The sequence below is a fragment of the Microtus ochrogaster genome, chromosome 10 (genome assembly GCF_000317375.1).
Source record: "Microtus ochrogaster isolate Prairie Vole_2 chromosome 10, MicOch1.0, whole genome shotgun sequence".
Classification (NCBI taxonomy): domain Eukaryota; kingdom Metazoa; phylum Chordata; class Mammalia; order Rodentia; family Cricetidae; genus Microtus; species Microtus ochrogaster.
Window position 1 is genome coordinate 5062276 of NC_022016.1, and position 12361 is coordinate 5074636.

Sequence of the window (12361 nt, forward strand, 5' to 3'; positions counted from 1 at the left end):
TCACCTTCTGAGACTCGGCCTTGTGCAGAAGCAAGAACAGGACTTGTGTGTGAGTCAGACAAAACTGGATTTGAATTTGAACTTTGCCAACCACTGATCAAAGGAACCTGGGAAAGCCTCATAATTATTCGGAGCCCAAGTTATTTTGTCTATTCTATACAAAGATGGTTCAAGAAGTTGGAACTTATTTACAAGGTACATTGGGCAATTTAAATAGAAGGACATGTGACATTAATGCAAGATACTTTCCCTCCTCAATCTGGAATCTTAACTTTGAGAAGTATTAAACACTGGTGAGCCTACAAAATAACTATGACAATGTCACACACACCCTAAGAGAGTCATTTAGCATCTCTAGTCAATCCTTTTGGACACGGAGCACCACCATTTTGTCCCCAAACCATTAATAATCACTGGGCCGTCTCTCCTCCATCCTTAGGGAATTTGTCTCCCCGAAGTCCTGCAGACCTCATCACCACATTTTCACAAAGACAACTGAATGCACTGTCACTAGCTTCCTGCTCCTCATAGTCCCTAACAGGCCGGTCTCACAAGGTAGCAGCTGTGTCCATCTGCCTCCTACTGTAGGTACACAACCTCGTCCAGAGAGATGCTCAGTGGAAGATGACCATGCAATCCACTGCTTTACCCAGAAGGGTGGAGCAGCACAAAGTAGATGTTAATGGAAAATTCCTAGACTACATTTATATTGTAGGTGGACAAGAAAGGAAATGAGAGAAGAAAAGATCAGGAAATATATTTTCAAGATCACCACAGAGCTGCTTAGGACTCCTTAGTGAAGAAACACTGCCTAAGTAAGGAAGGGCTCAGCAGTCTGAAGTTATTGCAGAAGCACCCAACTCAGGAACAGAGAGTCCAATAATGACTGAGAGACACGTGTACACACACACACACACACACACAACACACACACACACACTGGAAATAAGCTACTGTAACAACTTAGAATCTGCATCTGAACTTTGGTCACATTATTTCATCTCCCCACAAAATGGTCTGTTAGAAAGAAAGTAATATACTTAGGAAGGCTCCTAAGTAAACTTAGTTTTTTTTAATATTTTAGTTTATAAATTACAGTAGTATAAAAAGTATTATAATCAGAGGCACTTTCTGACCAATTTGTGAGGTCACACAGGGCTGTAATTCTACAGAAACTTCTATTTGAAATAAAAATGACGTCCTCCACTCATCTTCAACACAACAGAGTACTCTGATGGAAGAAAATATGAATTACAATAGATTATATTCATTGGGAAGCAACTATCAAGAACATTAAAAATGCTTACACCTTCAACCCTAGGAATAATTTTGTAAAGTAACAATAAGTTCTGAAAGTACTTATGTGTTCAAAATAAAAACTTGAAAGTTCAAGACAAGAGTTAAGATAGGTGGTTACATAGCACAGATGCTGTGCATCACAACCGACTGTAAACAATAACAGCAAACAACGACCTGAAGTGGTAGGTCATTTACATATATAAATGTTCTTGTGCTAAGTCAACAGATGTTAGATCCCAAACTGGGAGTGCACTGACTTATAGACGAGCATAGCTTTATATTTACAAAATACATAAAAGAAAACACACCAAAATGGGAATGCTACTTTTTCAGTGGTATAACCACTGGCACGTTGCCTTTGCTCTAGTAAATAACCCCCACCTAAGTTCAGGCAGGAAACCCTGATTAAATCGGTGGGTCAGACACAGAAAGGAGGCAAGACATTAGGGTCTGGACCAGTTCAGAAGGAAATTTTCAATGGGTGAGGAAGGTGTGAGAGGAGAATGAAGAATAAAAGTTACTAGAATCATTATAAAAATATATTAAACAGTCAAACAAAAATATTCAAAATAAAAAGCAACCATGATTTTCTTCAGGCTGGAAGAGAATAAGTATGTTCTTCTGTTTCTTTCTTTCTAGATTTCCCAAAGAATAAAATATATATTGTTTCATTTTTAGGATAAAGTTTGTTAACCGTTTATTAAGTGTTAAGAATACAATTAAGAAATTGATAGTATTCTCTTATATTAAGCATAAAATATGTTTTAGTAAAAGTACAAAACCAAAACCACAATAGGTCAGGCATTTTGTGAAAATACTGTCCACTCGGGGCTGACTGGACTCCAGAAAGTCTATTAGCACTCTTATGTGTCAGCCGTTAACAGTTCTTTGATTTGACTGTGTGCCCATTCACCCCTGCAACATGAGGCAAGCATGCTTCTTAAAGCAGCTAAATCAGAGGGTTTAGGTTGGGAGCCAGGCACATTGTGTCATTTCCTCTGCCGTGTGGCACAAAGCATCCCTCCTCTGGTCGAAGTGTCCCGTTAGTGGAACGAGAAGGCTGTGTGGATAATCGTCAAGCACTCAGCCATCACTAAGATTGTTTTCTTTTCCTCTACTAGTAGCTCCAGACTCCAGTTCTTTATAACGAAATATTTGAGCAAATCATCTCTGACATTGAAAGACCTTTTGCCTCAGAGGGAAGAAAGCTGCAAACACTGAGGTGTTTCCTATGGCACATTTGCCATGTGAATGCTTTTCACGGCAGGGTGCCCGGATTTCTTACCTCACTCTTAACTGGAGTCCCAAAGTCTAGTCTTAGCTCTTTTCAGGAAGCTAGAAGAGGTAACGACTCTTTGAGGTGGCTATTGAATATCACACTCCAATGCTCCTATTTTACTACAAGTATTTGAACCATTGTGGTTTGTGCATGTGTTGTAATGCCAGAGGAACAAAATGACACCAGCATAAACCCTCTCCACACACATAGACTAGGCCCTCATACACCTCCAATCCCACAGGTAAAAAAAAACCATAAATACGTAATAGAGAGTTCTGAGGTTGCTGATGTCCTAGGAGGCAGTGTCCTGTGCTTTCTTTTCCTCTACTTTGGATGTATCTCTCAGAATATATATCTCTCTAGGATTTGTAAGCTTGTCTCTTGTTTCGAATGCTCTTGCCCTCAGCACCTCCCTGCTCCTTTCCTTGCTGTTGTCACATAGCTACTCCTCACTATGCAGGATCTTCTCCGCCCAGGCTCCTCTCTCCAGTCTGTTCGTAAAGTGCACATGGCTCTTTTACACATCTGCTTCTACATGAAACACTACCCTTTGAAGAGTACCTCTGCAAAGACCATCCAGCATCCAGTCAATGACAGTAGCTTCACTCTTAACTGAAGGAATAAAAGCTAGAGTAACGAGAAGCCTGAAGATGGATGCTAAAGCAAGTCACAGAGGCAAGGCATCACGCCCGGAGAAGAGACTTTGGTCAGCAGGCTAGAGGCACAAAGCTGGCGGGAACGAGAAGGCTAGTGTTGGCATACCTTTTTGGTCTTGACTGTGGAAGTGCAACAATCCCCACCATCATAGTTGCAAAAGGCTCGATTGTTGATAGCATCACAATAATTGTCTCCCATGAATGGCTATAAAGGGAAGAGAAGCAAGAATTGAACAAAGCTTTGTTATTGTCTGACATAAAAGGGGACTGCCCTCAGACCTTCGCTGAGGCCACTTTGATTGCCTGGCAGTTTCTCTTCTTACAAATCAGCATCAGCCAATTTGACTGTCAATCCCCAAATCCCCTTTGGGTACATTTTTATGGCCATATTTTCCCTGCTGGAGTATGATTATACTGAGAAGCATATTTTGTTTGCTGTAGTATGATTAAAGCATAAAATATACCCCTTCTTTCTTTCTTTCTAAAATAGAAGGTACAATTTACTTCAAGACATGATAAGATAATTTGCATTTCTGGCTTTATAGTTCTTTAATTTAGTATATTGTGTACACACAAATTAGGAATCTGGGTGTAAACTATCAGAATTGCAAATATAAAAATTACAGATTATTAAAAATTAGGATGGAGAATGTGTGTATTAATAGTGGCCTTCCTAACAGAAACACAGATAAACTCAGTGTCTGAAGCCTTGGCAGGACTCTTTTTACTCTTTCTCTAAACATATTAGGTCAGCATGATTATTCTCTCTTCATAGGCCCACACCTGGAGAGTAAGGGTAACAAAATGACTTGGTCAAAAATCATACTGGCAAGAAATGAAAAAAAAGTTGTAATCTAAACTCATTCGCTGCTGTGTTTCCCCAGTTCCCCTATCCATTCTATGATGTTCACATTGATTTATTTTCTTCAATGAGTTCTATAAACCTTGTGTTATTCCAAAAATTAAGGAAAACAGAATAAAATTGTTGCTAATCTGAATCCTGGGGATCTGAGGAAATTCCAGGAGTCTCTTTGATGACATCATTGGGGGGGCACTCCAGTTTTCAATATGGTATGTTGTGTGTCTCTAATATTAGGAAACATGAGCACTGTTCATCTGTTTCTCCAAATTTCCTAGAAAACTTTTTAAAGGGACTGGTGTGGAAAGGACATCATCTTTTGTCCAAATCTCATCCCAGCACACTGTCTGTGAGTCACCTGCTACCACCGTTCTTTCCCACCTTTGCTGACTCTAAGGAGAACCAAGTTCCCAAGGAGTATAAGCCGTGTTGCATGACTGGCTTTTGTATCCATACTGCCTTGTGTCTGCCATTCTTCATGACAAATTGGGGTACAGAGAGAAGGGAGAAAGGGAGAGAGGAAGGGAGGGAGGGAAGGAGGGAGCGGAAGAGGGAGGAAAAGAGAGAAGGAGGGGGAGGAAGGGAGAAAGAGAGAGGAAGAGAGAGAGAGGTGGGGCTGCAAATTGAGGGATGAGTCTGTCATTAAGTTCTACGGTCAGCACATTGCTACAGTTATATTCAACAGCAGAGCCTAAGCCCTTTCCATTTGAGGTCTTCCTCATATGTGTGTACAGATTTGTGAAGGTGAATCATAGTCCTTTCCTGAGAAAACTGTGTTGGAAAAGGAGTAGTTGGCTTTTTCCGTGTGGTCTCTTCCTGAGCGGCCATTTCCTGTAGCCATAATAGTTAATCTATCAACCCATCAATCCATTCATCCATACACTCTTCCATCTATCCATCTACCCTATCCATCTAGATTTTATCTATGAAAGAAAAGGTCCTTAATCAAATAGTCACTCAGTGCTATTATAGTAAATAAAGTATTTGATCCTGTCTAAGATAAAAAGGTCCTGGAAACAATGACATTGAAGACATTTAAGTGGAGATCACAGTCATAAATAGGAATTACTAGGTGGGGTTAGAGGGAAAATTTTAGGGATAGAAGACAGCATGGAAAAGCTTGCTGTGTAGAGATTTATCGAATGTCCAGTTAATACTCTGAATAATAGGGCTTTCAGACAAACAAAATCCATCCTTTTTGATATAGCTCAAAAATCATCTTAACTCATACTTAAACTATTTCTAGTGACCCCTGAATGTTCTATGCTTCCACAGCTCTTATTCTCATTTTAAATACAGTATGGTTCATAATCTTAGACTTCCATCTTTGCCTTCTGTTATCACTATAGTTTTCCACATACTAGATGTATATCTTTTGGTTTTGTGCCCTGACTTTCCTATGAAGATGTCTTGCAACTTATGCAAATATTTATCAACAATATAGTCAGAAAATATTTAGTAAAATGATTAATGGGTGGCTATATGAGGGACAAAAGATATTCTAGGTGACTGTACCAGGTGACACAGCTGCTATGTTAACTGGCACAAAACTATGTATACCCAGAACTTTAGATAGTGACTGACCACATAGTGAGCATATAATTGGCTGGGACACAGTTTTGAACAGAAAGATGGGACTTGGACGTCCTTTTTAGAAAACATATTGATTTCCTTTGGACACTTGGAGATTGATAGCTCATTCCTAGTCCTGGCATTTATTTTCCTTCTGAGCATCCTTCTATCTCCTGATAAGACACAGATACTAAACAAGGAAGAGCAGATGAGGATGAGAGGTACCTGCAGGGGTAAAAGCGATAAGCATCACTGTCAGGGTTCAGTGCTCGGCAGGGACAGAGGGTCTCTCGGCTTCAATGCTGAGTCAAAGGAGGGATCAAATTCTGCTGTCACACTGAATGGCCAGACTGCCAGCTCAGCAGAGTGAATACTCAGGTAACTTAAGATACCTTTTCCCAAAACACAGCACCGATCCACAGAAATGGACAGAAGCAAACAGTGGCAAGACCGTGGCCATATTTTGCTGTTCTGACTGAAGCTAGAAAGAATGAGAGCCCTCAAGGCTGCCATGCTGCCTGTTCTGAGACAATACACTAACTAGAGTGGAAGAAACGCAAGACCCTATTACTTTATGGCACTCATAGGAAGCGGTTTTGAGCTGGTAACAGATGAAAGAGAAGAACTCTTTTGGACTGCAGATTGGCAGTCCAAAAATCTGTACTCATGTTTTGACTTGTTGGCTATTATTCTGTACAGCGTACCCCAACCCTTTCTGACCCTAATTTCCTGTTCATACTGTAATCAGGTTGAACTAGGTCATGTTAGGAGCATCCTAAGTCTGGGAATTCCATCAATTATCCAGAAGAAAATTGCCTGAATCTGTTTCCCCATCCTTTAAAAATGATTGGTTTAGATGACCTTTTTATGTAGGGCATTTCTAGTTCACACAATTTTTTAAGGACATGAATGAGGTCCTCTACCACAGTCTCCTTGGTGGACTGTTGAGAGCTTTGATACCTATCTGGAAGTGGTTCTACGTCTCTTTTTCAACTCCATCTGAGAAGAATAGGGGCACATATTTCTTTCTATGCATTTGTAGGGACACTGTGTTGCATCCTTTCAAGAAGTGACAAGGACTGAAGAAGAGAAATGGCTCTGGTTTCTGTGAAAACTTTTCCTTGAGAAAACAGCTGTATCCCAAGAACCTACCTATTGACTCCATCCCTAAAGTGTTCTTAATAGACAGAGAGAGAGCTTTCCATCATTCCAAGCCCAGGGAATGGGTTAATTGGGAAGTCAACAAGTTTGAGGGTCAGAAAGGATCTTCCACTTAAATTCAATGTTTCAGTCAAAATGGTTCAGATTAGTGCTGGGACTGAAGAAACAGCAAATAACCAAGATGTGAGAGACAGACAGAATTCTTCTACAAGTAATGGTCACCAGTAAAGTGGAAATTAAAAGAAAAATTACCTCACACAGTACTATAAAGGCTCAATGTTCTATTGCTATTAAAATAGCTGCTATGTTACTTATGTTACATAAATATGACTTATGCTGCCTTATATTCATGTATTGTGTTGCCATGTATACAGATATGCATATGGAGGAGGGAAACATGCATATGTTTGCATGTGTGTGTTTGCCTTGATGTAGATGTCAGGTGGTTTCTTAAATTCTTCTCTATCTTATTTGTTGAGCCAGGATCTCTTACTACACATGAAGCTCACTGTACTGTGTGACTGGGCTAGCTGGCTATGGAGCTGTGAGGATGTGCTTGGCTCTACTCCCTCAAGCTCACTGTACCGTGTGGCTGGCCAGCTGGTTCGGAGTTCTGAGACTGCTCCTGCTCTACCTCCATGATGCTGAGATTATAAGTGTACGCCATGATGTCTGCTTTTCCCAGTGTGAGTGCTAGATGTGGACAGCAATCATGTCTCTGAGCATCTTCTTAAGCCCTGTGTTCCAATAACATTAGGGTACAGGATTTGCAGAAAGAAACTCCTGGCTCAAACTCTAGGCACTGTTTTATCCTGACTTTCTTCTTGTTTCCAGTATGTTTCTATTTCTCTGTGGATTCTGTCATCTGTAGAATATGATGACACTTCTGCGTCAGCAGTAACAACCATATTAATGCATTATGCGGTGCTTAGTAGGTCTAGTAAACCATAACCATCAAAAGCAAATGTCGGAGAGATCTCTTTCTGTCACTCACCTCACAGCCTTTGACACAGTGGATCAGAGCAGGGTGGGGATACCACTGGAGACCAGCAGTGCAGACGATCCTCTGCAAAGAGATGGAGAGAGGGATCAGGTGGGTTTGGGCTGGCACCACATTAAATCACCTCACCTCTTTTGGACTATCCAAGTCCTGACCTCACCCTGGTATTTACCTGAAGAAGTTGCCCAGGAACTTGCAATAACAGGGACCTGAAGATTAAAATAATACTTGTGTTCATTGTATGTGTCATGGTTCTTTATTTCCCTGGCAAGAATAATGGCTGAGGAGAAGCAGAATTGTGAAGAAGGCAAGAGCAGAAAAACCTTTTTTTTTTTTTTGTAGCTATATAGAGTAGAAAGATGTGAGAAAAGTATGGAATAAAGTTCCTCCCAGTAGAAGCTCCTTCTGAAAGTTCAAGAGGAGGATCATTTTGATCAGATCCCCGTAGAACCCCACAGAGGGAAGACACCTCAGCCCTGTACTCGTTTATTAAATCAGAGTCTCTGAAGGCAGAGACTGTGCCCCTGCTTCTGAAGAGCAAGTGTCTGCACTGCTGATGCACACTCCAGTCTGAGAGCAGTGGGGCTGCTGAAGGAATGGGCTAGCCTCTGGAACAGAGGGAGCTTTCAGAAAGAAAAGGCCTTCTTGCCGCATGTTCTGCCAATGTCGCATGAGCCTACTGACAACTCCCTGACACTGTACACTCTTGTTTTCTAGAGAACTGGTTCTTCGTTACTGAAATACTTTTTGTGGATGCTCTAAACATCTCCTTTCTTTCACAGTTTTTCTCATAACCACTGCAGCAGAACACACATACACACACACACACACACACACACACACACACACACACACACAGTACTCTTTTAGTACTAATAGTTACAATGATGATAATAACAGCAAAGATATATTGGGTGCATTCTTTATGTACTGCTATGTTTATTTATGCTAATTGCTAGCGTGCTGTGAGGTAGGCATTCATCTTGGGTCATCGTAGTATAAATTCCCTAAGCTCCATAGCTGTTAAGTGAACAAACCAGGATTTGAAAGCCAATTGTCCCAAAAAGGATTAAAGTTAACTTATTACATAAAATCCAAGGTGACAATACTTCTTAACATTGACAAACAATGAAAGATAGACAAAACCAAGATGGTGACATGGTTTGGAGACTAGAATAATCATCAACCTCCTAAAGACTCCTTTTAGACTCCCCACAGAGGCTTTTCTCTTCATTCTGAATTACAGTTGTTTCTTTATGAAAGTGAAATAGCATATGCTTGGGTATGCAGCAAGAGGTAGCTATGCCACGGCCAGTCGTGGACGTCTGGAAGTATATGTATGGGCAGGGATTGCTCTGCTGGCTGAGTGCCAATTGATTAATTTAATTAAGAAAAAGTCACATGGGTCAGAGAGTGGGAAATGCATGTGACCATCCTATCCTCTCCCTGAGGGCAGACTTCTTCAGGAGCCAAAGTGTAATTAGTTTCTTGGCAAGCTTCTGACAGAAAAAATCACATGACCCCAGCCTAAGACTAAGAAGGGTGACTTTTTTCTCAATCCAGCCGTGTTTCAGCTTCATGGGTTGGATCTCCTTGCCTGAGACAGTGCCTGGAACTCATAGAATATTCAACAAATAGATTTTTTAATGAAGGAAAGGATCCATTTAAAGTAGAAATCATTTTATTCAATGGACAGTATTTTCTCCACATGCCTTCCTTACTTCTTGAGTGTATGAAGAATACTAGAGGTATTAATAATCACAGTGTCTAGCTAGACTGAGCTATAGCCCCATGATGTCTCTATTGATAAGTAAAGTCATAGGATTTCACCACACCCACCCTCTTTTCTAAGAAAGTCTTGTTACATAGCCCAGGCTGACTTAATTTCGAGGTACTCCTGCCTCAACTTCCTGAGTGTTGGTGTTCCTCCTGCAGTACCAGGGCAAGCACGGAATTTGAAGTAGAACATGTATGCCACTATCTTAACTTGAGCTGCTTATAAAATTTTGCTATGAAGTGGGGTACTACATATATGAAATGGGTCCTTGAAAAATCCCATGCTCACTATAATGACAGATTAAGATGGACAAATACTCAGAATGGTTTCTAGGACAAAGCACTAACTTCCGGAGAGTGGTTCCAGGTCTCAGGTGCCTCTGTCTGTGTCAGAGGCAAGCAGAGAGTCCATCTAAAGGCGAGCACTGGAAGGGATGTCAGTGCTCTCCACTGCTTCTCAGTCATGGGGCCAAAGTGGGCAAGCCAACATGCTTTCCTTCTCTGAGGAAGTTTACAAGGACAGTCTTCTCTGAAGCCAAAAGTTTGTTGACATCCCAAACCTGGGGTATTGGAGAGTATTTAGTAAAGGTTGAAGAAACCAGCAAGGAAATCCACCAGGCACTTAATACCTGTGCTGCCCTTGCTTATTTGAGAGCTAATTTAGTCCTCCTATAAGAGTGTGTTGGTGTGACTGTACAAGGTTCTGTCCACTGGGGTTTTTCTGATGTGTGCTCAGAAAAAGAACTTTTGTACTATCTGCACTTTCCAAGCTTTTGAACTTTCCACTGCCACTCAAGGCTGCACACCCACCTGTTTGCCACAGGGCCGTTTTTCTGTGTGCCAGTGAGACCAAGAATGAAGACTGGCAGAGAGAGTAAAAGCGGAGGGCAAGCTGGTGCACCATGAATGGGGAGAACCTGCGAGGGCCCTCAAATGCCAGCCTTGGTCTTCTCAACGTCAGTGAGACACCCGACCCAACTAGAGTCTTTCATATCAGGTCTTATAAGAGGGCTTTCATTTTCTGCTTTGGGGAGGGCAAAGATTGAACTTTCTTATCTTCATGAATGAAATTACCTTCATCATAAATCAACAGGACCAGAAGTGCAACCAACAAAATCTTCTGGGTTTAATTCTTGCTAAGCAGCTTATGTGGTTTTAAAACAGGATTGATTCATGAATGATCTGACATATCAATGAACTATTCATTGGTAAGTTAATTATTTACTGGACTATTGGAAAGTAGTGAAAGCTTTGGAGGCAAGCCCTGATTTGAGGAAGTAGAGGCTAGAGCATGACTTCAAAGGGTCTTTATTTTGTCCCCGCATCCTCCCTTCATTTCCCTCTGCCCCCTGTGTGATCAGGAAAAAAAGTTTTGAGACATCAGATATCCTCATCATGGTATATATATATGATGTATATAATACAGTATGTATATATATATATAGCATAACACAGAGGATTCAGAAGGTCTTTAGTCAAGTTAGTCAGGTTTCCATGGACTGAAGCCTTCAAATCTATGGGCAAAAGTAAATATTTCCCCCTATAAGTTTTTCACAGTGACAAAAAGTGAATAATATATCTGTCCATCATCACTAGCAATCAATATTCACCCTCACAGCATCACTACCACCACCACCATCATAATCACCACAAAAAGATTAGTGGAGTCACTAAGAACTCATTCACCACCACCATCACCATCAGCCTTGTTGTCAGAACAAAACCCTCTCCCAAGTAAAAACTTTCCAAGCACTGTGCCCACAATATCTCACTGATACATCACAAATCTAAGAAGGCTATTATTTTGACTCTGGAAGCTGAGACACTTTGAAATTAAATTGTTCAAATCACATAAATATGCAGCTTCCATCAACAAGTAAATCTACTTCTGTCTTATACCAAGGGCTAGACTTCAAATTCTCCACTCTTCAAAGTTTCATAACCCCTAAAATTATAACAATAAAGTATCTTCCTCTTTTGACTGAGGAGAAGACCCAAGGTTTGGAAAAGTGGAAAGGCTGTGAGGCAAGTGTAGGAGGAGCAGAGTGTTCCAAAAATAACGGCCAAAAACCAAAGACAACAACAACAACAACAAGAAAAAGCAGAAGCAAGGACATGTGTGAAAGACCTTTACAAGGTCTTCCTCATCTCAGGGCCAAGATCTTTCTCCTGGATTCCTTCTCAGACAACTTCTCCTGTTTCCTTGATTTGCAGGACCTTCCAGGAGTGAATCTTATCAACTAGTGCTATTGTTTACATCTTTTGTTGTCAATCACTGTGTTCATCTGTATCCCTAAAGTTTAAAGAATACATGCAATTGGAAACACAAGACTGACACATATTAAATGTCCAAAGGAATAAACCATCAGTCTTATGAATGGATATGTGAATGAGGCAATGAGTAATTGGGAAGTCAAGAGAGGGTGGATGCCTTTCTCCTTGTATGGCTTCCCATTCAGGGATCTTAGTATTTTCATCTTTGTATCAGATAGGCTAAACTTACTAATCACCTCTGACTTTAAGACTCAGGCAGGGTTTCCCACCATGCTTCTTTCATTCTTAGAGGAAATAAATTCTGTATCCTTTGTCTGCATGAATCACATAGTTTTATTTTCAGATGTGCCCCTTGGATGTGCTTCAGAATGGAACTACTGTAGCTAATCCAACCACATGGCTTACATAAGTTGGGCCATGGCAATGTTTCTGACTATAAACTCAACCTGTAAGATAATGACAACATTTATCTTACTGGGGTATAA

The 12361-nt window shown here is 40.7% G+C and overlaps 1 protein-coding gene across 1 annotated transcript in view; it reads right to left on the reverse strand.

Annotated features, from left to right (window-relative positions):
- Pappa (pappalysin 1) overlaps positions 1-12361 on the reverse strand; it is a gene marked incomplete at its 5' end in the record, with an annotated part of 238799 nt that overhangs the window by 10389 nt on the left and 216049 nt on the right. The window contains 2 exons of the mRNA XM_005352645.2: positions 3341-3439; positions 7821-7892. Of these exons, the coding sequence (XP_005352702.1) occupies positions 3341-3439; positions 7821-7892 (171 nt within the window). The remainder of the gene's footprint in view (positions 1-3340; positions 3440-7820; positions 7893-12361) is intronic.